Genomic DNA, 24,694 nt, shown 5'->3' on the forward strand with positions numbered 1-24,694 from the left:
ACTGGGAAAAGCACTCCTCCCCTGTTAAGTGGACCTAATGACCCCTGTGGTGAGGAACACACGAGGCAGAGGACCCTCGAGGCAGTGTACCCAGCCCTTCCGGGAGTGCTGAGGGAAAAGGAGAAAGCAGACCTTCTCAAGGCATTGGGTGGAAGACCAAACACACCAGACTGAGACAGCAGAGGCCCTCAGACCCACAGAAAAGGTGGAGGGAGGTAGGGGGGCTAAGGGAGAAGCCCTCAGAACCAGAGACAAAGAAAGTTCTCCGTTCAAGTTTGCTCTGCCTCTTGCATTCCCAGAGAGGGTAGAGCATCAGCTGGTGGGGGTGGCTACACAGCATGGTGGGCAAGAGTGGCCACACTTGGGAGATCCATAGTATAGCACTCGCAGCACCCATGGGAGCAAAGCCTGGAGCAGCCATTTCAGAGCACGTGGATGGACATGCGTGTGAGCACATGTGCAGGAAGGCAATGTAGACAACCTTGGAAACAGGGCCAGGGATGGGCAGGCAGGGTGGGGCAAGGGCGTCTGTGCTTCCAGAGGCCTTTACAGAGCAACAAACGCCATCCCTTTGCAAAGTAGGAGGGTGAAGAGGGCAGTAGCCCAAGGTACAGGGTGGGGGAGGTTTGGCTCAGCCTGTGCCCTGCCCCCAGCTTGCTGGATGGCCTTGGGGGAGCCACATGGACCCTCTAGGTCATCTGTAAGATGCAGACATAGGTGGATCCTATCTGGAAACAGATAAAGGAATTAGTGGAAAACCGGTGAAATCCCAGTAAACTCTGTTGCTTGGTTAATAGTATAGACAAGTATTTCTTGTTTTGATCACTGTGTCTGTTTGTGTTAGATGTTAACATGAGAGGAAGCTGGAGCAAGGGTAATCAGGAACTTTCTGTACTAGTGACTCGACGGTAAATTTAAAATCATTTCAGAATCAAAAGTCTAAAAATGTACTTTATAAGGAAAAAGAAAAAGTCAGCACTGGTTACCCACATGCCAGAGTCACTTCCAGCCCCAAGAGTCATACTTGGGTGACACGTGGGCCAGTGAGAGGGGCCAGAGCAGAAGGCGGACAGTGGGGTGCTGGGAGAAGCAGAAGCCCCAAGGGCAGTGCTGGGCCCAAGATGAGACAGGTGAGCCTCCACGAACAAGAATGCCACCAGGTGCCCCCCAGTCATCTCAGTATCAGCTCCCACCCGGACTGGCTCTTCCTGCCCAGGGCCAGTCCTGGAACATTTAGTCCACCCGCTGTTTGCAAGAGTCAGACTTTTTTTTTTTTTTTTTTTTTTTTTAAGGATCTCATCTATTTACTCATGAGAGACAGAGAGAGAGAGGCAGAGACACAGGCAGAGACACGGGCAGAGGGGGAAGCAGGCTCCATGCAGGGAGCCCGATGTGGGACTGGATCCCGGGTCTCCAGGATCACACCCCGGGCCGAAGGCAGATGCTCAACCGCTGAGCCATCCAGGGATCCCCCAAGAGTCAAACTTAATATGCCCTTGAGGGTGCTGCCATGAGATGGGAGGTGGGCAGAGGGGTCTGTGGAGAAGAGAAAGGCCTGGTGACCAGGCCATCTCTGCCTTCCCACAGGAAGGACCCTGTGTTTGGGGTTCTGGGGTGACACTATGGCACAGCTATGTAAGGTGATGTGTAGGGAGGGATGGGTCACTCGGTGCCACATGGAACATGATCAGCTATAAAGTGTGTTGAAGGAGGACAGAGAGGACAGCAAGCCCATCTGCAAAGTCCCTTCAGGGCTGAGACTAATGGAAACGAGGCTCTAGTCAGGAAGCTTGGTTCCAGCCCCAGTTCTGCCACTGAAATTGCTGTGTGACCTTGGGTGACTCGCTTAACCCCAGCCGGTCTCTCACCTTTGCTGTAAAATAGAAATAAATAATATCTACCTCACAATCATGAAACAGGATTAAATAAGATCGGTTAAATGAGAACAGTGGCAAAGTATAGGAGCTCCTTGATTTCTTCTTTTTTCTCTATCCCATGAGAATATGAAAATGACCTAGCAAAAAAAAAAAAGAAAGGAAAAGAAAAGAAAATGACCTAGCTCGGCAAACAATGAAGAAACCCGATTTTTTTCCTTTCAACAAGGGATGGTTATATGAATCACAGCAAAGCCACAGAAGGGAACACAAGCAGCCATTTAAAATGAAGGTTAGGTAGCAGCAACACAGAAAATGACCCCAATGCAGTGTTAAAAGGAAGAAACCGAGTACAAAACACACCGACTCAATCATGTATAAAACAGCTCCTTGGAAAAAAATAGGAGGAAATACACCAAAAATGCTAATAGTGGTTGGGTTAGGGGTGAGTGGAGCTGAGCTTAAGGTGATTTTTTCCTATTTTCTAAATGTTCTGAAAGTATATTAACTTTATAATAAAAAATTTTATTTCATAAAAAAATATTCCCCAAACCACTGCAGGAACAATTAGGTATAACAAGAGTCGGAGCGTGTTGGCGCTGAGATGTACAAGGGCAGGGGAGCAAGCAGAGCCACACCAGAGGGCCCTGGGGGTGGGGAGGGGCTGTCAACTGTCACAGGCAGCAAGCCAGTCCCTGGGTAGCGGGCCTGGGGCCAGCCACGGGCACTGAGGGCAGACAGCTAGGCAAGAGCTCTTCTGGGCCACACTCCCAGAGCTCCAGGTCAGGTCTGACAGGAGAGCGGGGGTAGCCTGCAGTTTGCGTACAGGCTGGGGTTCCCGGGTCTCTGGAGCCCTGGAAGGTTCCAACTGCTTCTCAGTGGCAAGGAAGGATCCAGGCCCCGGGAAGAGGAGCAGGCAGGGGTGTCTGAGGTCCCTGTCATCATGCCACCCCCCCACACACACTCCATTTCCTTGTGTCTCCTCCCTCCCCAGTCCATGTGGCCTGCCCGGAGCAGGGCCAACCACTCCAGCAGCATTCACAAAACAACAGACTTTAATGGAAATCATGAAGGAGGGAGGCGAGAAGAGGGAGCAGGGACAGGGCCTGTATCATTCCCTCCAGCCAAACCTGGGCAGGGTCCTGATGTTACCCCCCTTCCCACAGCACACTGTTCTCTGGCAAAAGGGCAGGATTTCAGAGGCCCCTTGCTCAGCATGGCTGCAGTGCGAAGGGCCAACCTGGAGCCCAGTGAAGATGTGGATGGTGTAAGCAGAGCCTGGGAGCGGGTGGGACAGCAGGGGGATGACGCAGCAGAAGGTGTTGCTTAAGCCAGAATGATTCCCGAGGTCCCCCAAAGAAGAGCTGTTTGTCTCCTGGGTGCAGGGGGGGAGCAGAGGTCGGAAGGGGTCTTTCATCCCCGATGTGGGCCTGATACCATGGAGAGGGATGCAGGGACAGAGCAGGTGCCAGCCTGCGAGGGCAGGTGTAAGCTTCGATGGCACTGTGGTTGTTGGCTTTGGGGCCGAGGTTGGAGTGGGGAACAGGGTGCCTGCCTGTGCCCAGAATGGTACTTGAGGGATTGCTCAAAAGTCCCCAAGTCCCCCAGCGTCACTCTCTGCTAAAGCTGTGCCTGGACTGAGCACCTGGTCTACCTGCCCCCCAACCTACCCCAGACACTCAGGATCCCCCTATTTAGCCTCCTGTAATGTTCCCACAGACACCTTCACTGCTTGGAACACCGCCCAGTCCATCTAGAAGAAAGAGAGAAGACAAGGTGTTTACAATCACATTCCTGAGCTCTTCCCACCGAGAATGCCCTTCCCAGGCCCAGGTGAGCTGCTTGCTTGGCACAGAGTGGATTTGCCATGCTACCCCAACCATCCTCCTGGCCAGTGTCACACCCACCTGGGCATAAAGCAGACGGCGCTCTGGGGACAGGCTGGGTCCCTGGTGGCAGAGCTGAGCAGAGAGGGCAGAGGTCTCTGGGGACAGGAAGTGCTGAGTGACGCTCACTGTGTTTACCAGGCCCTGTACCTATGCCAGAGAGGAGATGGGCAGGGGGTCAGTGGAGACTCGGGCTCATGCATCCTTCCCTTACTCCTTTTGTCACTAAGGTCTATATACCATAATGACCCCCGCCCAGCTCTCAGAGAGCAGAGGCCCTGGATCCAGCACCAGGCACCTCAAAGGGCATGGTCAAAACCAGGCCAAGGGGATGGCACAGGCAGGGTGGGTATCCTAGGACATGAAGCCCAGTAGGACTCGATGACTCCCGGGCCGCTCAGCTTCTCTTTTTCTTTCCAGTGGGCTGGGACTTCCTGACCTGCCTCGCTCTTAGGGCCCTGGGAGGGGTGAGGACAGAGTGGGTAGGGGAGCACTGTGGCACTGTGATGTCAGCTCCCACCGCTCCTCATGGGTCAAGGCTCACTGCAGAGCCCCTGGCCTGTGGGGGAAGCACCTGGTGGGGGGCCCCGGCAGGCACCAGCACGGCCTCTCCGGGGGCCTGCAGCAGGGTCCAGCAGTTCACGCCCCACTCCTCCCGCAGGCGCCGCCGCAGCCCTGCATCCAGGTAGCAGCAGCCTGGGGTGCCAGGCTCCAGGTTGCCTGCTCCGGCCGGGCACACCTCAAAAAAGAAAAGGGGGAATATGAGCAAGGTGGGGGAAATAGGAAAGGGCTACAAGATGGGTCACAGACTTTCCAAAGGCCAAGGACTGATGTGGTCAAGTCTCAAGGGGCGGGCAGGGGAGGTCGTAGGGGTGGAAGAAAGGGCTAGGTAGTGAGGGGCAAGGGCTGCTCAGGTCGGCAGAACAGAGCTTTGGCTAGAAAGAGCTTAGAGGACAGGATTAGGGGCTCTGAAGCTGGGGATCTAAACCCCCACTTTTCTTGGGGCTATAGATGCCTTGAATAGTCTCTGCGTCCTTGACCCTGGGCTCCTTTCTCCAAAACCCCAGAAAGATATACTGCATGATCCCAACTCCTAAACTGTTTATACCAGGAGCTCTTAACCTGCAGTCCCTTGAACGTCCTGAATTGTGTGCTAAATTGTAGGCGACTAGATGGCTGTATGTCCCTGGGGAGACAACCTAAAGCATCGATCAGATTCTTCTAAGATCCCAGATCCAGCATAGGCCACACAGAAGCTCTGACGCCCCGGGGATGTACAGGCCGGCCTGGCAGGCTGAGGCCTCTGAAGCAGGCATGGCTATGGGGGGTAGGGGAGCCTTCATCAGCCCAACCAGAGTGGGGGGCTCCTTGGGCAGACAGGGGTTCACAGGGGGCTGGAGAAGGAGATGCCCAGGGGGTACCTGCAGAGGTGAATGCCAGCATCGTGATCCACCTGGCCACCAGCCAAATCCACCTCTTTAGTAGAACCTTAACAATTTTTCCTGGGCATAGGACTCAGCGGTCCAAGACTGGGCCATGGGGAAGAGGAGACTGGTGAGCCAGGCCGGACCCCAGGGCAGCCCCACACAGGTGCCAGAGCTCTTGTGCCCTCACAGGCCATCCCAGAGCTAGATCAGTGTTTCCCAGGCCACCCAGTGAGAATATACCCCTCAAACCTTCTCCATGAATCATCAGGTTTGGCCATGTGAGACTGCCTAGAGCCACCACACCCAGACTAGAGGAGGCCATCTGTGTGTGAAGGTGTGCTTCTGTCGGCGTGTTCCAGCATCTGTGTGTGCAGCTACAGATCTGTGTTTGTCAGTGTGTCCGCACATATGCATGCCTGTGGGCAGGAGGGTGGCGGTGGACAGCCGTGTTAACACCTGCGTGTCTGCACATGTGCCTTAGCAGGGGTGACACTTGGTGGACGTCTTTTTCCCCGGACAATCAGGGTTCAGCTGGATTTTGGAACCACTGTACCTGCCCTAATCTTAACACTGGCCTTCAACCTCCCCTGCCCCCCAGAGCTTCCTGCCTCCTGCGTATCCCATATCTCCTCCTTTCCTGCCCCTTATCTGGGTCCAGTCTCTCCCTCTACCTACCCCATGCTGCCTCCCTCAGCCCTCACTTGCTAGGACCCCAAAGACACCTCCTCATAAGATGTAGAGCAATGGAGAGCGGGGCAGCAGGAGGGCATCTCGGACGAGCCTCCCTTCGCCCTCTGCTACCCGGAGCCCATGCTGGGGAGGCTGTCTGCCCCCAGGAGGAGCAGCGCAGTGACCTGGGGGTGGGAACAACCATAAGCTCAGGTCTCAGCTCTACCACTCAGCCTCAGTTTACCCATCTGCATAATGGGAAAGCAGCAGTGCCTGCGATGCAGGGTAGTTGAGACAATGAACTGAGATAGCGTACCCACGGCCCTTACACGGTGCCTAGCCTGCAACAGCTTCTGCTCTCGTTTCGGCTTTAGGTCCCTCCTCAGGCCCTGCCCTTTCCGTGTGCCCCACCATACAGCTCGCAAGATCCCAATCTGCCTTCTCTGTGAACCACAGCTGTCCAGCTCACCTGAGGGGTGGGGAGAGTGAGCACATGGGGTACGCACAACAGGGAGAGCTTCGGGGGGCTGGGAGCCCCCACTTCTAGGGAGCACGAGGGCAGCGCAGGGGAAGGGGAGGGCTCCCAGCTCCTTCCTCACCATCTGGAGAAAGCGGCGAATGCGCTGGGCGTCCTGTGCCCGGAACACGTGCCACACGGTGCTGACCTGGCTGCCTGGAGACCAGAGCCCCTCCCCGTCCAGGCCTGAGAGGAAGTCTGTGGGAGAAAAACAGCTTAGGAAGGCCCAGGATGGGCACAAACATCACATCAGAATCTGCAGATGGTACCCCCCTACCCCAGCTCTGGCCCAGGACCCACCTTTCTGTGCCCGGTGCCATGCAGGCAGTGGGGCTTCAGCACGTACCAGGACACTGACCAGGTCAGTCACCTCCACACAGAGGTTCTTGGTCCCCAGGTGCCCACGGTGTGGACTCACACCTGCATGAGGCAGAGAAGGGACCAGCTGGTCACCAGCTCCAGGACTTGGGCACAGACACACGTATGCCCAGAGGTAATAGGAATGGATGGGATCAGGGGCTGGGCAGGAGTGGAGTGGGCACTCACCATAGGCTGCCCACAGCTGGGGCTCCAGTGGACGCAGGGCAGGGCCAGGTGGGAGGTAGGAAGCCAAGTTGAGTTTCCCACGGAGGGCACAGTACTCTGGGAGTGGCAGGCTGGCAGCCAGGTTCTCCATCCTGGAGGGGGCGGGGTCAGGCCCAGCAGGCTCAACTCAGGTGCTCCAGATCCCCTCGAAGCCCACCGCTACTGGGGCCAGTCCCAAAGGCAAGCAGGAACACTGAGGATCCCGGAGTGCAGGGCGAAGGAGGAGGGGAAGTGAGGGCAAGGAGCTGGACAGAGGCTAGGCAGGTAGGGCCAGCCCTTGGTACCATACACACCTGCTGGTGTCCTCTTCGCCCAGAGCTCTGTGCAGCAGGAGGACGGAGCCCTCGTCTGACTTTGGGCGAACTAGGGGAGGAGACATGCCATTGGCCTGGAGAGGCACCTCCTTGCCCAGAGGACGCTGGCCCCATGGCAGCAAGAGAGCCCGGTTCCTGCCCAGGGCTCTGCTTCCAGCTGCCCCCAGGGTCACCATGGGGCTTTGCTGCCACCTGGCTCAGCCTCCCAACCACTACCCCCCATCAGGGACACTTACTTTCAGGCCGGGAGAATCCCTCCCAGAACGTTGCACTGCGGAGGCTGGTGGGCTGGGGAGGCCCCAGGGGGGTCAGCGCCTGCACCTGGCCTCCAAGCGCCCCAAGAGCTTCCGTCCCCCACAGGCTGCCCTGCAATGTCCTCTGAATCCCTGACACCAACACGGGCTGTGGTGAGGAAAGGAAGACAGATGCCGGGAGAATGAACTGGCACCCAACTTGGCCAGGCTGGGGCATGTTGTAGGGGCCACCAACCCTGACGCCTACTCTGGGTGACGGACTGGGTGTGGCTGGGCCTACGGGTTGAGGCTCTGAGGGTATGCAAGGCCGTGACGACTGGGAGCCAGGAGGCAAGGAGCCTCACCTGGCCCTGCCTCCAGTGCTCCTGGAAGAGGTGGAAGCCTCGCCGAGGCCTGGGCTCCTGCAGCCACAGCAGAGCTCCGGGGGGCGGCAGCCGGGGCCGTACTGGTGAGAGGGGCAGGCCCAGGCCTTTGCGCAGGCCTGGCCCAGCCCGCAGCCCCGGCCCCAGGGCTTTCTCCTGGATCTTCCGTTCCACCACCTGCGCGATGATGCTGTCTAGGATGTTGGTGATGCGGTCGTCCTGTGTGGACAGAAGGACGGAGGGGCTGGATGACTCAGGACCTGCCTTACCCCACAGGGAGGGCCAGCCCAGCCTCTGTCCCCGGGCCCCCAGGCCTCCCTCTGTGCCCTTGCTCACGCTGGGCAGGGCAGGAGTGACCGGGGCAAAGGCCATGTGTATCCGCTCGTGCCCCAAGCAGAGTTTGACAGCAGTGGAGGCCAGCAGTTCACAGAGAGAGGGGCAAGGTAGGGGCCCTCGGCCGGCACGATCCTCTGCCGGCGTCTCGGTGGAGTCCGGGGTCTCTGGCAGGGAGGAAAATGGTGAGGGGCCTCCCTTTTCTCTCAAGGCTCCACTGCCCACAGGCTCGGCCCTCATCTCCTGGCCAAGTCTCTCTCCTCGCTGGCCTCGCCTGGCTCAGCTCCTCTCGGGAGGCGCTCACCTCCCGCCGCCTGCCTGCCAGCAGCTTCCCCCACCTCTCCGAAGGAGGGGCTCACATGGGGGTCTCACTGGAGAGGGTGAGGACACTTGTCCTACACTTTATTTAGATTCATTTTCTCTGGGATGACTTGAGAAGAGTGATGGAGATTATGGGGGCACAGGATGGCTGAGGCCATTCCAATCTATCCCGGGGACTCCAACCCTGGACCAGCCTCCCCTGCACCATCTGAGCAAGGGCCAGGGGAGCTGCTTACCCTCTTTGATGTCCTTGGTCCTGTTGGTATCCCCATTGCAAGAAGATTGTGGAACAGGGGGAGTTTTCTCTGTCGGTTCCTTCTGTTAAACCCATCCACCACCCCCCAATCCAACCAGAGATTTAAAAATGGCAAACATAGTTTAATCCAATCCAACCCACAAGTATTAGCAAGACTCTAAAATTGTGTTTACAGGGAGCAAAATGTTATGTGATATAACATTAGGTGGGAAAAAGTTGCTCACAGAATTCCACACACAGTATGATTTAAAGTATATAAAAACAGGGGGGCCTGGGTGGATGTCGGTTGGGCATCTGCCTTCAGCTCAGATCACGATCCCAAGATCCTGGGATCGAGTCCTGAGTCAGGTTCCCTGCTCAGCAGGATCTGTTTCTCCCTCTACCTTGTCAGCTTGTGATCTCCCTCTCATGCTCTAATAAATAAAAATATTTAAAAATAAAATAAAATCGGGATCCCTGGGTGGCGCAGCGGTTTGGCGCCTGCCTTTGGCCCAGGGCGCGATCCGGAAGACCCTGGATCGAATCCCACGTCGGGCTCCCGGTGCATGGAGCCTGCTTCTTCCTCTGCCTGTGTCTCTGCCTCTCTCTCTCTCTCTCTCTCTCTCTCTCTCTGTGACTATCATAAATAAATAAAAATTTTAAAAAAACTTAAAAAAAAATAAAATAAAATAAAATAAAATCTACAAAAACAGACTGAACAAATATGTAGACTAGCAACTGGAAAGAAATATGTCAAAATAAGAAGGGTGGTATTATAGGCTATTGTTTTCTTCCTTATACGGGCTTGTATTTTCCATCATGGGTATGTACCAGTGTCTGGCACACAGAATGCATTTATTTATTTATTTTATTTATTTATTTTTTAAAGATTTTATTTATTCATGAGAGACACAGAGAGAAAGAGAGGCAGAGACACAGGCAGAGGGAGAAGCAGGCTCCATGCAGAGAGCCTGATGTGGGACTCGATCCTGGGATCCGAGGATCATGCCCCGGACCCAAGGCAGGTGCCAAACCGCTGAGCCTCCCGGGATCCCTCACAGACTGAATTTAATAAACTATTTCTTGAATGAATGATTTTTATCATAAAAGCATGAACTTCATGAAAACTTTGTGAAATGTATCCTGAGTGCCTGCATACGGAGAAGGTGGGCCCACACTCCGCCTGCAGGAGCCTGTGCCTGGGGAGTGGAGAGATGGGACCCGCCAGCCAGCGGCTCTAGCATGATGTGGCAAGTGCTAAGCTGGAACACGCACAGAGTGGGTAGGAGCTCTGAGCAAGCAGATCCTGAGGTGGGGCAGTGCTAGAGCTCGATCCATGGATCCTAATCCCCGGAGAAAAGTGAGAAGTAGCTTGATTTTACGTAGCTCCTTTAACCCCATCAAAAGATAGGGGCGAAACCCTGCCAAGGTCAGTAATTTCCAGACACACTGCCCGATCTTGGGGTCCACCGGCTAGTGCCAGCACCCGTCCTGCGCTCAGCTTCTTACCTGTTGGCCTCCATCCCCAGGGGCCCACACCCGGGCATCAGCTTGGCAGGGGCAGTGCCCCCGGATGTCAAACTTGACCCAAACCTCGTGCATGGCGGTACTCAGTTCGGCCAAAGCTGTGAGTGGGGAGGGGAGACAGGGTTTGGTAGTGAGTGTGGACAGAGGCCATCCCTGTGCTGCTCAGCCTCAGCAAGCAGGAGGGCATGGGACTGGGCTGAGCCGCATCCAGACAGGAAGCTGCTCTCCCCGCCCTCTGCACGCCCCACCCCTCCAAGATGGCTCACCCTGGCTAGACACGAATTGGGTGAGTATCAGGGAGCTGGCACTATGCCCAGCCTCTTGGGGACACTCCTCCACAGACTCCTCCTGAGGACCTGTGGGGTAGGAAGAAAGAAGCTGCAGGTCAGGAAACCAAGGTAACCACAGCTTAAGGTCACAAAAGAGGGACAAGGGCATGATAGCTTTAAATCAAGGGGCTTGACAATCCAGTGGGCTTTCTGGGACACTTGAGTTCAAGAATAACATAGGATCCTTTGCTTGCAGAACACAGAGCCTTTAAAATGCTTATGTGAAAAAAATAAAATAAAAAATAAAATAAAATAAAATAAAATAAAATAAAATAAAATAAATAACATGCTTATGTGCACTGCCAAACTCCGAGATGATCTTGTGGAATACAGTGTTCTCCAACATTTTTGACCCTGCAACTCTTTGGCTATCTCTATTGGAACACTGGGAAATTTTAAGCCCTTGGGCAACCACGTGGAACCAAGAGAGAAGAAGCTGAGAACCATGAAAAGAGGAAGACTTAATGGAGTTTAAATCCTGGACCCAACACTTACTAGCTGTGTGACCCTGAACAAGTCACTTAACCTCTCTGAGTTTTTCTTATCTGGAAAACGGAGGCAACAATACCCACCTCACAGTGTTGTAAGGTTTAAAAAGGTGCAAGCTGAGCAAAGTGGGAGGCATAGAGTAGGCACTCGACTTCTCTTAAGGGTGGGCAAGGACACAGGCGTGGCCCTCTGATCTGAGGAGAGGGAAAAGTCTGCTCTAAGGGGCATTGAGCCATGGTGGCTGAGGCTGGAGTTGGGGAGGCAGGCTTTCTTGGGTGAAGGCAGCCCCGAAATGGCCACAAACCTTAGAGCAGCCCTTTTGAGGGCCCCCATCTCTGCCCTCCCACCCTCAGCCCCATGTTCCTTTCCTACCTGCTTTGTCCCTGGTCCTCCTAGCACCCGTCATGCGACCACAGGCCACGCACAGCCGGTGGCTGCACTGGGGACATTTCCAGTGGGTGTTGAAGAGGCCACGGTGGCAGCGGCTACAGCAGCGTAGAACACCTGGGTTGTCCTCTGTCCTGGCTGGCCCCTGGCCTGTTGACCACAGGAGAGAACGGGGTCAGAGAAGGCTCAAGCCACTGGGCCCTCCTGAGGACCTCCAGGCAGGGATGGAGAGATGTAGAAGCAGCTTCCACTGCGGGGCCATCCTGGAAGGGAGACAGGCCCCTTATAGACACTCCTCTTTACTTGACAGCCTCTGTAAAGAACCTCCCCATAGCACGGTCTCCAGAAATCCTTCCCAGGGACAGTGCAGGCCTCACCTGCCCAAGTCCTGCCCCCAGGGACTTCCCCATAGCCCTGTATTACCAAACCACACCATTTCTAGCACATTCCTTCACCTACCTCTCTCCCTCCTGAGGGGGGGACTCTGTATACCCAAAGAAGGAACTTTAGAGGCCACTCCTTCCCTCACCCAGCATTTCTGACTAAGCCCTCCGCAGTAGTGGGCACACGATCATTTACTCATGCAATGATCACCCTATCCTGTGTGAGGCTGAATGCTGGGAACTCAGAGCTGGTCAGGGCTCAGAGCTGCCTCCCAGAGCTCATCTTCCAAGAGGGGAGATGGGTCCCATGGCCGTAGCAATGATCATGGCACCACAGGGTGGATGCTACAGCAGAACAGGCTAGAAGGACGAGCAAGGGTGGGGATCGTGGGGCAGCTCCACAAATGGGCCCCAAGTGATGAGTAAGTGTTCATTCATCAGGGAGAAAGGGAACAGAAGGACATTCCAGACAGAAGGAACAGAGAGTGCCAAGGCCCAAGGCGATGGACGAGCTGGGGTGATGTGAGGAGGATGGGCCACCGGGTGATGTGGAGTGCTGGGAATCCAGGCTGAGGGAGTGGCAGGCTAGACCAGCTGAGGAGAGGGGGAGGGGGCTGGACTCTCTGGGACAGGAGAGAGCCACCAATGGGCCCCTAATCAAGCTGTGACCTTACTGCAAGTGTGTGTACACATTTTCAAAAGCACACACAGGGTTGTAGAGGGAGAAGGAGGGACAGCCTGAAGCCAGAGGGACCCGCTGTGTGCTTGGCACCCCACCAGTCTTTCCACATGGGTCCAGGCCCTACTAGCCTCCCAGAGCCTTAAAGCCTCAAACCGCAGAGAGGGCCCCCACCTGCCAGTGCCCTTGAAGACACTTGGCACTCCGTCTCTTTTCCCCAACAAACCCAGAAACTCTTAAGTATCTGGACTGGACCAAGTTTCACACATTCCCAACATCCCTCGCCCCGGCAAGAAACTTCAGAACTCATGTCAACGAGGAGCCTAAGCCAGGAACAAGGTCAAAACAGGGCAGGAGCTCTCCTGAGTTGGTATCAGGATGGATGGTGCTGATGTGGGGGAGGGGTCCACATTCTGCAGGCCCCATGCTCTGTGTAAAAAGACAGTCACCCCAGAATCCAGCCTTCCCGGGCTTCTGCCTGCCCATGGGTCCTGCTCACCTTCCCGCTGCGCCCAGGCCAGGGCTTCGCGCTCCCTCCGCAGCAGGCGGCATAGTCGGTCCCCCAAACCACTCAGCAGATGCTTGGCAAGGCCCTTGCTGAGCCCAGCCTCAGGGCTGGACCCTCCTCCCTCCTCAGAGCTGGCTGCTGAGTCTTCCTCCTGCTGCTGCTCCCCTCCCAGAGGCAACCTGGAGACAGGGCACCAGAAAGTAAGGAGGGAGCCTCGACTGGGAGGCTGCTGGGGGCACCCAGGGGCAACAGGCTCACCTCGGCACTTGCTGGGAGTGGCGGGCTAGCCCTCCTGCCTCTCCAGCTGCATGGGTACAACTTTGGCACTGAGCCATGCCTGCCAGGGGAGCCGAACAAGGTGTATCCTGAAGCCCCAGGTCCTGGATGCTGGCCCTGCCATCTTGGGGTCCTGAGGAGACAATGAAGCTGGTCAGGAGTCTGGGCTTCCTGAGCTTAGGTGAACCCCAGGCCCTTAGCACCCAGCCACCCACAGGCAGAGCCAGCCCAGCCCCTAGGCCCTGGTCTACAAAGCCTGATTGGGAGCTAGTGAAAGTGAACCTGGCAGTCAGAAACTTTACAAAAAGGGCTGGGTGGGGGAGCCTAGGAATGCCCTGACCCGGCCTGATGGCCCAGAGGAGGGGTCTGCTATGCAAGATTGGAGCAGCTGGGATGATCATCCTGCCCCAAGTCCCCAAGTGCAAGATCCAGTCACTGTAAACTTTGTTACATCTTTTTTTTTTTTTTTTTAAAGTAAGCTCTATGCCCCAACACGGGGCTTGAACTCATGTCCCTGAGATCAAGAGTCACATGCTTCGCGGACGGAGCCAGCCAGGCATCCCTGGGTCAGTGCAGACTTTGGATAGCTCCGCAGTGGGCTTAGTGAGACCTCTGGCCTCATGTCAACAAGAGGAGACAATCCTGGCATGGGACAGAGGGTGCCAAAAGGTGAGAAGGCCGGAGAGTTTCAACATAGGCCACAGGTGCAGTAACCCAAGAAGGGAGAGGGGCCAACAGCTTTCCCCCCCCCCGGCAGAGGCCTGTGAGAGCTCCGACAGACCCATGCCAGGTGCAGGGGTGCTTGGGTGAGGCCACTGAGAGCTCCAATCCAGGCCCAGTGGTCCAGGACACCAAGAAACTGAAGTGATCCTGAAGAGCTGAGACTGGGGCCTGCTGTGCTGGAACCCTCCGTGAAGAGCACAGCATGACAGACTGTCCAGGAGGTGCCCCAAGTCCTACTGCTGGTGGAGTCCAAACTGAGTTTCCATGATCCGGCGGGCCAGGGGAGTAGTTGTTTGCTCCTGGGGCAGGACCAGGGGTCCTTCAGGAGGGCCAGTCCCTCAGACCGCCCCAGGTGTGGCACAATCACACAGATGAATGTTTACTGAGTGCTTGCTCACTAAAGTGCCAGGAATTCTTCAAAGCCCTTTATGTGAATTAGACCATTTCATCTTGCAGCAGTCTTTATGAGGTGGATGCCATCTTTATCCCCATTTTATAGATGAAGAAACTGAAGCCCAGAGAGGTGAAGTAACTAGCTCAAGGTCACAAAGCACCAGGCAGCAAAGTCAGGACCCAGGCACTCTGACTCCAGAGCCCATGCTCTGAATTGTGTTGTTACACTGCCACCGACACATCGCAGCTTGGAAGGAGGCAGATGGAAATAAGAAGCCACTTGCTGGAAGGCTCTGGCCTGTAGATGCTAAGGAACTCCCAGAAAACCACCACACCCGGGTGGGAAACCGGACAACTTATGCGATCCACTCATAAAGGGCCTAATGATCCACTTCCCTGTAAAGCCCCAGTCCTGGCCGACCCCTCCCAGGTGGGGCTGCCCCGCACCCTTACCTCTGTGGTCATCACGCTGTTCCGCCTCCATCTGGTTCCCAAATGATGAGTCCAACATCTCCTGCCAGGCTCTGGCCCCCTGCCCCGTGCTCCCCGGGAAAGGGTCGGGCGGGCGCTTGGCAGCTGGGCTTCCACCTGCTTCCTGGGCCTCAGGGCTGCTTGCCCTCTTGAGGGCATGCGGCTGGGCAGATGGGCTCTCGTCGTCCCCAGGGCAGCCACCTGGACACCCAAACTGCTCAGAGTGTCGTGTGAGCCATGTCTTCTTTAGCTTGGTGTGGTGGCTGGGTGGGCAGGCCCTGGGACCAGAGGCCTTATTTGCTTCCTCGATGGATTCACTGGGCCCGATGGTGCCCCCATCCGGGCCCTCCTGGCACTGCCCGCAGGGGCTAAGACCTCCATCTCTAGCACGTGGGTGAGATGAGCAACAGCCCACCTGGGTGGTCGGAGGCCCAGGAGAGGGGCACCTTGATGTGGCTGATGGCCCCAGCTGGTTCCTGAGGCTCCCATCCCCTGGTACAGCCCAGACGTTGCCAAGAGTATGAACCAGGCCTGGGGGACAAGTGGGCCAGGGGGTCCGGGGAACAGCGTCTGGATGCCCCAGGAGAAATGGGCAAAGATTCTGATGCCTGCCCACTCCTGCCTCTCCGTCTCTCTGGTGGAATGAAGGACGTTCCACTTCCCCAGTTCTCTGGAAATGCCCACCGGGGGCTAAGCCTAACAAGCCAGGTTCCGCAGTTGCCAATGGCTCCTTTGCCAGCCTGAGAATGCTTGGATCCTTGTGGTAGAAGCCCTAAAGAGAGGAGAAGGGGTAGAGCTAGTGCTGATTTTGATCCTAATGCTTCAAAGGACGAGCAGAACCCACAACCAGCAGGTGTGTGCCTGTGTGGCCTTAAGGGTCATAAAAACACTGAAGAACTCAATACTGGTTTGTAGGTGGTTCTCCCTAAGTGCCCCCCCCTCCGCCCCGCCGGCCGCACCGCCCTGGCTATTCCAGGGTCCCTCCCCGGGGTTTCTTAGACCTTCGCACAAACCCAGCAACTAAAGGCTTCGTGCTTGCCACCACAGAAGGGCCTCCAAGGATCTATTCAGATTGTTTGATGTCCAGCATCAGGCTGCTCTTAAAATATTTTAAATCTTATTCCTGGGGGCAGCCCAGGTGGCTGAGCAGTTTAGCGCCGCCTTCAGCCCAGGGTGTGATCCTGGAGACCCGGGATCAAGTCCCACGTCGGGCTTCCTGTATGGAGCCTGCTTCTCCCTCTGCCTGTGTCTCTGCCTCTCTCTCTCTCTCTCTCTCTCTCTCTCTCTCTGTGTGTGTGTGTTTCTCAAGAGTAAATAAATAAAATATTTTTTTTAAAAATCTTGTTCCTGGGCATGGAGGTGGGTTGCCTGCGGGGGAGGGGTGTGTGTGCCATAGACACAGGCCATTTGGACACCTGTGCATCCCATTCCCAGACAGAGGGCCTTGTCTGCTCTCACCAAACCCCACCGACCCCAGGATGAGATGGCATATTCCGAGGCCACAGTTCCCAGGGCCTTGTTCTGAGTGGACAATAAGTGAGTCAATCCCTAAAATGGCCCAAAGGCAGGGAAGGCTCAGTGAAATGTAATCACTCAGAGGAGGAATTGCTTGGGGTTGACTGTGTCTGAGCTGACAGGCTCCTCTCCTCAGGTGCTGTCTTATCTTTTGGTGAGAATGGAGGAGCAGAGTGGTATGACCCTGGCAGGGCTGCTCAGGGGTCCCTGAGCTACCTCGCATGGCCGAGGCCCCAGGTGCCCTCTCTGCGCCAACACTCACCTTGCTGCCTAAGCCGAAGGCAGAGGGCACTTTGGGCTGCCCCCCTGAGTACACCCAAGGGTGTGGGGCCAGGGGCCAGTCACACGGACGCTCTGGGGGCAGGCTGGACACCAGGTAGGGTGGCAAGCAGGTAGGCACCCAGAAGGGAGATTGCTCAAGGATCTTGGTCTCCAGAAGGAAGGGGCAGTGCAAGGGCCGGAAGGCCACAGGGTCACTCTTAGGATGGCCACCACCGTGCTCAGGAATCAGGGGGCCATAGCGAGGCGGACACGCTGAGCCACAGAGTGCCAGTGGGTGGGTAAGCATCGCCTCCTTCCAGCGCAGCCCCTCCTTGCTGCCCAGCCAGCTGGCCTTCCTTCCCCCATTGCGGGGACCTTCTCCCTCCACCAGCGGGAGCGTGTCCTTGGGGCTCTGGGGAAAGCCTGGGGGAAGCCAGGAGTCTGGGGTGCTTAGGACACCCCTCCAGAAGGGAGCAGGCTCTCCCAGGCACAGTGCCCCACGGCGCAGGCCGTCTCGAGGCAGAGTATCCGGTTCCTGTCCCACGATGCCATTCTCAGGGGCTGTCTTCTCCCAGGCTGGGGTGTCCTTCAGGAAGCTGGGCGTACTCTCCATCACTCTCCTGCCCTCATGGGGCTCTCCCAGAGGGGGTCCCTGGAGCGCAACCAACAAACCATGAGCGTCTTAAGCACGCGCCCCAAGCACCCTACCACCCGGTACCAAGTAGGCACCGCCCTGGCAGCACCAAGGCAGCTCAAACCAGTAAGGCAAGTGTCAGCCTACAGCTAGGCTCTACGATGCCTGCCCACATGCAACTCGAAGGACCTGCCTAGATGGGATGCTCAAGCGTGGGGAGGTCACCCCTTCCCCCAAACGACTAGGACTTGACAACCCACCTGGGCCAGAGCCCCTCAGCGGAGACCACCATTTCTAGGATGACATGGCCTTGCATTGCTAAGCCTGGACCCTGGTCACGAGCCGTGGGGAAGGGCAAGGGGCAAGAACCCAAAACATGAGGTGAGTTTAAGGTACTTCACTAGGGGCCAAAAGGCTGGATCCTGGCCCTGACTCAGCATCTGCTATGTGACCTTGGGCAAGTCACATCCCTCCTCCGGGCCTCGAGCACCCTTGTGTAAAACAGGGCTTGGAAACTGGCAGTCTCAGAGGCTTCCTTCCACACTCCCGTCTGTGGGGCTGGGGGAGCTGCTTGCCACTCAAGCTTGTAGAGGTGGGAAGTGCAGGCAGGGAGGGCTGGAGTCACTGGGGAGAGCTGCCAGGCAGGGTGTCTCTCCCTACACTTGGGCAGTCCCCAGGGTGCCTCTTCCCAGCTCTCCACAGTTTCTTGGCTTCTGAAGCAGAGTCCCGGGACAACTGCTGGGGGCCGCCACAGCCCCCAAGGGAAGGAGAGAGCCAGCACAGGAGAGGGGGATTAAGAGGCCTCAGCTGGGACAGGTCAAGCTGCTCCGGTCCAGCAGGCAGTGCCAGGGCCGCTGGCGGCCGCTGGTAGCTGCAGCCTGGCAGAGGGAGGGAAGGAGGCGGGGAAAGCGGGCTGGGCCCCAGAGAGAGGCAAAGGAGGGAAAATTGAACGTGCGTGCAAGGGACCAGGGCGACAGGTGGCACCGGAGCCACAGCGCTCTCCCAGCGCGGGCCCCTCGGCCGGCCGAGGAAGCCGCAGGGGAGAGGGGCGGCAGCCCAGGGGCCGCTCGCCGAGGTCGCTCTGGTTTCCGGGCCCCGCGGCCCCGCGCGCACAAGCGCAGGGGACGCCCTCGCCGCGTGCGGCCCCTCGGGCGCTTACCTGGGCTCGGCGGGCCGGGCGCGGGCGGCGGCGGCGGGCGTGGTGGCCGGGGCCGGGCGCCCGCTCCCCATGGGCCGGCTCCGGGGCCTCCCGGCCGGCGAGCGAGGACGCGTCCTCCCGCGCTCCGCTCAGCGCGCTCGCGTGCTCTCCCCCCGGGGCGGCGGGGGCGCTCTAGGGCCGCAGGTTGGAGGGGTCGGATTCCGGGATCTGGAGGATGCGGCACACGGCGCGGATCGGCCGCACCAGCTTCTGGGCCGAGGCCGTGGGCTGCGCCATGGGACGCCGAGACTCCGTGCTGCGCCGCGGGGAGGGCCGGGCCGGGGCTGGGGAGCGGGTGCCCCCGGGGGGAGAGTGGGAGCCGGGCCGGGGGGAGCGCGCGCCCCGGGTGGGAGACCGCCGAGAGGGGGCAGGCCGAGAGGCCGGGGGAGGGGGTCGTGCCTGGAAGCGCGGGACCGATCCCGGGTCCCGAGAGAGGCACCGGCGAGGGCGCGGCGCGGCGCGGCTAGTGGAGGGGGAGCGCGGCGGGCAGCGCAGCAGGACCTCTCATCGCCATCGCCAGACGCGCAACTGAGAGTGGGGAAGCTGCTCCGCCGGTTTCCTCCTCCAGCACCCTGCGGGAAACAGGAGCCCGTGATTCGGCGGCCCCGCCTGGGCCTGCCCCCTCCCGGGCCCCGGGGGCTTCCGCCAACGCCCCGGCGATGCCACCGGCTGCGCAGGGGGAGAATGAGCCCTTTGTTCCCCCCTCCCCCCCGCGGCACCCGGGCGCCTGCCGAGAGAGGCTCCCCCGGGGCAGCGTGCCAGCTTCCCAGCCGCCCCACCCTCCCGTGGGCCCGGCCCCGGAGCCTGGCAGGCGGGCAGCACCCCCACTATAGGTGCCAAGCCCGGGAACTGGAGCAAAGGGCGGGAGGGGCCGGACCTGGCCACGGTGGGGCGGGGTGCCCCCCGGGGTGCTAGGGCGGGGCGGCTGGGAGGGGGCAGTGCGGGAGCTGGCAGGGGCAGTCGGGTTCTCACGGGTCAGTGATGGGCGCCCGACCCGCGCCACCGACCCTGTGCCTCCTGGACCACTTGCCTGTGGTCCTCCAGCTCCCGCACTCCCTCCCGCACACCCCGCCGGCACAGGTCTGCCCTGCCTCAGCCTCACCCCACCAAGCTGCTCTTCACCATTCTAGACACAAGCCCCCTTCCAGGGCCCAATAGCAGGCACCGAGTCGGCCTCAGCAGTTCTGAGGAGACCTAGGCTCTCCTCTGTCCCTACTCTCAGGGCCTAGGGTTCACCAAGTGCCCAGGGAGGAGGTGGGACCAGAGGAGCCCCGACACCTGCTCCAGCCTGGTCTTCTGGGGGGTCCGTCCCATCCCAATTCCTAGTGCTTCCAGGCCCAGCACTGGAGAGGAGCCCATGGGAGTGGCTCCTGGGAGGGAGCAGAGAGGAGGAGAGGAAATGGGAAAGCAGGGCACCCTCCACCCGAGGAAGCATCCCGGCTCCTCTGCGGGGGTGGTTCCAGAGCACAGACACAAACAGACAGATTCAAACACACACAGACAGATTCAGACACACATTGAAACCCACACGCCCAACGGGCGCTTCCCTTCCCTGCAGGCCCCCACCTCCCACCCTACAACTCCCCTGCCTCCCTAGAGAAGCCATCCTCGGCCTACCTTCACCCAGCCTGGGACAGAGGCAGTATCACCCCCGACCCCCCATCCCATGGAAGGGATGAGTTTTGGAATTGCCTCCAGCCTGGTCCCAAGTCACACTACCATCCCTGGAGAGAGGAGCCATGAAGAGCTAGGAGGGAATTGTCTCCCAAGAGACTGAAAGACAGGCAGGAATCCTGTTACCAGTTGAGGAGAAGAGGAGGGGGCCCAAGAAGAGAAGGCCAGAAGGGGCACCGGGCAGGACTTGGGTCACGTTGGCATAGACTTGCTCAGCCCCTCCGCCTCCCCCCAGAGGCCGCTTCTGTGGCAGGGCAGGCTGGTAGGGGTTGTTTACATGACTGAGTTATTAACACTCCCTTCCTCCCCCAGCTCCCCTGAGGGGTGGCCTGGACCTGAGTGCACCAGGGGAAATGATCCTGGAGGGTCTAATGAGCGCTGTGATGCCAAAGCCCCAAGCCCCAGATCCCCACCCCCCAACCACACACACACACACAAGGCTGGCTCCAGGGTATGGGTAGGGGGGTGGGGTGTGCCTGTGGTCCCCCATCTGTGTCCTCTGGCAGCCAAAGCTCGTGGGAGAGTCTGGGGGTAGATTTAATCAGCTGAGGGCCTAAATGAGGCTGGGCAGAGCAGGGTGGGAGCCTGGGCAGTCCTGGGCCCTGAGGGCCTGTCACTGTTATCCCCAAAGGAGTTGGGGACTGTCCCAGGGGAGCAGGACAGATATCTCCCCACACCTCAACCCCAGTTGCCATGTCTGCTTTGTCAGGTCACCGTCTCTGGACCCCAACAGGACTCTCAGGACAGGCTCCTGAAATGCCTGGGGGGTCATGGGGGGGTCGAGGGAGAAGGCCCTTGCCGCCCTCACCCAGCTGCCCATCCTGCTCCACAGCCCATGCCACCAGCCCACAGAGCCCTTGGAGCCGGCTCTTCTGTGCCTGAGGACGGAGCAGATCTAAGGAGACACACAAAAGATACAAACACAGAAGGAAAGCCACACACGCGTGGACACAATGCTGGCTTCACGGACAAAGGCAAGCTGACCAGCACCCCCAGAAGCGCAGGGGCCCACCCTGGGCTCACACCGACCCCTCACGCGCCTGCACCCACATACACACAGATACACACACACACACACACACACTGCTACACACATTCGTGCTGACAAGCGCAGCAGCACTCACGAGCCGGCTGCCCTCACGCTGTCCCCAGAGCCCCTTACCTGGGCAAGCACAGTGCCCCTCGGGTGGAACAGCCCCCTGCCCAGGGGAGGGCAGCAGGCGGGGGCGGGGGAAGGAGCCCCGGAGAGTCAGGCCAAGCTGCCACTAATCCGGGCGGGGAGAGGGGGGGGCACCCACGTCAGAGCGGGGACTGCCGGGTGGAGGGCATCTGAGGACATCCCCTCCCACACACGCGGCCGTCTGGGCACCTAGCCCTACTTCCCCAGCCCCTCCATCCTTCAGACAGCTGAGGCTGGCCTCCCCCCACCCTGCCCCCCACCTTTGTGGCAACGCCTGGACCAGGGGGCATGGGGGAGGGGGAATACTGGGGAGAATTCTCCCAGGACTTGGGGTGAGGGGGAGAGGAAGGGAAGTATCTGAGATGCTTTTGGAGCCAGGAGGAAGCTCTGGAGCAGATGCCCCCTCCTCTCATGCCCACCCACCCACACCCCTGACCTAATTCCTCTTCTCAGTCCGCACCTCCCCAGTGCCCCTCCTCCCTCCCCCAACCTCCCCTCCCCTGCAGTCTAACCACCCCGGTAGAGAGAGCTACCTCATTCTGCCCCAGGCTCAGGACCTTCTGCCTAGCAACCCAGTTCCGGGCGGGGTGGGGCAGGGGGGGTGGGATGGGGGGGGGGCACCCAGGATTTTCTGAGTAGCAGGCCTCATTTTTCTGCTGGGGTTTCTGTCCCCTACCCAGCTATGAGGCATCCTGGTCAGCCCCTGATGTCTATCTAGGACAAGAGGTGAGAGCCTGGGTGCTCCTGTCAACCCCCTCATGGGCGGGGCAGTGCCAGTCCAGACTCCCCAACTCAGCCTGGGCCAGGGCAGTGTTGGAACAAGAGGCTGACTACCTGCCGCCCAAGAGTGGCAGGTAGGATGGCAGTGGGGGCCGAGTGCACACAGAGGCCGGGGGCAGGAAGGGGGACCTGGACACACAAGGGCCACAGGCCAAAGGGAGCCAAGGAGTTGGGGGGAGGGAGCCATCTGAGGTCCAAAGGCAGGTGGGGCGGTGTGGAGGCAGAAAAGAGGAGGCCAGGAATTCAGGACCACACACAGCTGGCTCCTGGGAGACGATGGAGGAGACCCTCAAACAGGCAAGGTGGATGGGGAAGCTGGAGGGTAAGCCCAGGGTGCAAACCCATGGAGGCCCTTGCCTAAGGCCAAGCAGAAGTGTGTTCTTCCCAGGGACATCTCCCTTCTCAGTGCCCAGAGCTCGCTTGGGGGCCCAGCACATCTGTGCTCCAGGCCAGTTGGAACAGAGGCCCCGCCTTGATCTGCCTGGGCATAGCGGTGGATGATGGAAGGCTGAGGGGGACAGGGGCAAGCCAGAGCCTCTGGGGCCTGAGGGCCTGGAATCCCCTGCAGAGGGAAGAAGCGTCAGTGGTGGCAGATGTCTCAGTGATTCTGAGGGACATGGGGGGCTCCAAGGGAAGCCCAGCCCACACCCAATGTTCCAGTCTCAGGAAGGCATGTATGCTTGGCCAGAAATGCTCCAGAATTTATAATTCCCCTTGGCCCTTCCCCTCTGGCTTCAGAATGTCCTGGAACCCATGTAATTACAGCAGCCACTTGGCAAATGTGTGCTATAGAGACCCTGGCATTACCAAGGAGACACAGTGCACAGAGATGAAAGTGCAAGGTTGTCTCCTCCCTCGAGGAGCTTATACTCAATTCGTGCATTTGTTCTTTCACCATTGAACAGTTGCTGGGGCCTCTTCTGTGTCAGGCTCCATGCTGGGCACCATGTGGCGACTATGGGAGTCAGCATGTTAGCAGGGTACTTCTGGTCCCACTCCAGGGAAGTCCGGACAGGGGGCACTTCACAAAGGAGGGGATGCTTGGGCTCACAAGTCAGACAATAGATAAGTGAGCCTTTACCACTGAGCCACGCATGTATGACAATATTTCACTTTGACTAAACCACTATTTGTTCTAGGCTGGGATACAAAAGTGAGTAAGATGCAAGTCTGTTCTTTATGGAGTCACAATGAAAGGGGGAGAAAATCTAATGTGCTCAAGGCAAAAACAGATTGTAAGAATAGATATGGAGAGGTCTGGATGAGCAATCAGTTCCAAAGGGGCAGGGGGTGTGCTCACAGAGGGCTTCCTGGGACAGGTGGTGTCTGAGTGGGGATCACAGGGCAAATAGGAACAGGACAGAGAATGGGGTAGAAGAGGAAGATCATGCGAGGGCAACAGCATGGAGCTAATAGATTGACAGAGGTGGCAGATGCAAAGCAAGTCAGGTTTAGGGGAGGCCAGCTGGGTGGGGAGGGAAGGGTGATGGGCATACCGGCACAGCCCACGGTGTCCCCAGGACTGGGAGCAGGCCAGAGATCAGGACCCTTGGGAGCTTGAGAAGGGGTTAGCCAGTCAGGGAAGGCTTCTTGGAGAAGGCAGGTCTCTAAGGAAGGCTATGGAGGCTGGGAAAGAAAGGTTGTCGAGAGGGCGGGAGATTCATACAGCTGGAGCAAAGGTGGGGGGGGGGGTGCCTACGTGAGCACCCAGGAGTCAGGAAAGGCACTGCCTTGGAGCTGTGGGGCAGCCAGGCTAGCCAGGAGGCTCGGAGAGGGGAAGGTGAAGATCTTGGGCCTAAGAAAACTGTCACCATTTGTACCCAGGGGCCCGGGGGACCCTGCTGCCCACTCTAAAGCCCATCTTTAGAATGAGAGCAAGCAAAGCTTCAGCAGCGTCAACACCCCATAGCTTCAGGCCTCCCCCCAGTGCCCTTTCCTCTGGGCTTATGTTTCATTCACTCCTTCATTGCATACTCCTCTCTTGTGCACCCCCGGGGTTCCGGGGTGTGGATCCTGCCATTCCATGTCTATCACAGCAACTTCTGGGCGAGCTTGCCTCATGAGACAGGGCCCCCATGCACAGGCAGCCTCACCAGGGACAAGCTACTTCATCTCTCCAAGTCTCCGTTTTTCCATCTGTGAAATGGGCCTAAGCCCTACCTGCAGCCTTGTCAGGAAGATTCGAGGAGACCATCTCTATGAAATGCCCAGCACAAGGCCGGGTGCACAACCGGTGTTCAATACAGCTCTGTCTCCTTCTTCTGGCCTCCTCTCATCTACTTAGACACACACAGTGATGAAGCCACACTGCCTGGTTCGAAGATGAGTTCCGCCATTTATTAGCTGTGTAACCTCGGGCAGATCACCTGCCCTCTCCGTGCCTGTTCTCCCATTTGTAAAATGGGTGTTATAATAATAGTACCTGCCTCTGGAGGTTGCTGTGAAGATTAAGTGAATGTATGTTGGGGGCTCCAAGCAAGAGCTGCTGGGTAGTCATGTTTGAGATACCA

General features: G+C 58.2%; 2 protein-coding genes across 3 annotated transcripts; both read right to left on the reverse strand.

Annotated features, from left to right (window-relative positions):
- Positions 1-933: 933 nt before the first annotated feature.
- On the reverse strand, positions 934-18,639 carry HR (HR lysine demethylase and nuclear receptor corepressor). Of its 2 annotated transcripts, XM_026007954.2 has the most exons (20): positions 18,512-18,639; positions 16,720-17,370; positions 14,925-15,714; positions 13,338-13,488; positions 13,071-13,258; positions 11,495-11,659; positions 10,571-10,660; positions 10,287-10,402; positions 8,779-8,860; positions 8,225-8,388; positions 7,871-8,107; positions 7,509-7,674; positions 7,252-7,321; positions 6,920-7,050; positions 6,674-6,793; positions 6,456-6,571; positions 4,335-4,499; positions 3,782-3,910; positions 3,545-3,627; positions 934-1,873 (listed from the first exon to the last, which is right to left on the reverse strand). In XM_026007954.2, the coding sequence occupies exons 2-19, from the start codon at positions 17,329-17,331 to the stop codon at positions 3,565-3,567; spliced, it is 3,555 nt and encodes a 1,184-aa protein (XP_025863739.2). In that variant the 5' UTR covers positions 17,332-17,370; positions 18,512-18,639; the 3' UTR covers positions 934-1,873; positions 3,545-3,564. The 2 variants fall into 2 exon arrangements, with proteins under 2 accessions (XP_025863739.2, XP_072575550.1); XM_072719449.1 differs by lacking the exon at positions 934-1,873 and having other exon boundaries at positions 2,382-3,627.
- Positions 18,640-18,672: 33 nt separating this feature from the next.
- On the reverse strand, positions 18,673-19,233 carry HRURF (HR upstream open reading frame). Its single transcript, XM_072719450.1, has one exon. The coding sequence runs from the start codon at positions 18,785-18,787 to the stop codon at positions 18,683-18,685; it is 105 nt and encodes a 34-aa protein (XP_072575551.1). The 5' UTR covers positions 18,788-19,233; the 3' UTR covers positions 18,673-18,682.
- Positions 19,234-24,694: the final 5,461 nt, after the last annotated feature.

The sequence above is a fragment of the Vulpes vulpes genome, chromosome 9 (assembly GCF_048418805.1).
Source record: "Vulpes vulpes isolate BD-2025 chromosome 9, VulVul3, whole genome shotgun sequence".
Taxonomy (NCBI): domain Eukaryota; kingdom Metazoa; phylum Chordata; class Mammalia; order Carnivora; family Canidae; genus Vulpes; species Vulpes vulpes.

Bases quoted from the DNA above. Each gene is read 5' to 3' on its own strand.
- HR (XM_026007954.2), bottom strand. From the start codon at position 17,331: ATGGAGAGTACGCCCAGCTTCCTGAAGGACACCCCAGCCTGGGAGAAG. The intron at 13,489-14,924 runs GTAAGGGTGCGG...TTGTCTCCTCAG, and splicing joins ACAGCGTGATGACCACAGAG to GACCCCAAGATGGCAGGGCC. The intron at 7,051-7,251 runs GTGTGTATGGTA...CGCCCCCTCCAG, and splicing joins GGCGAAGAGGACACCAGCAG to GATGGAGAACCTGGCTGCCA.
- HRURF (XM_072719450.1), bottom strand. From the start codon at position 18,787: ATGGCGCAGCCCACGGCCTCGGCCCAGAAGCTGGTGCGGCCGATCCGC.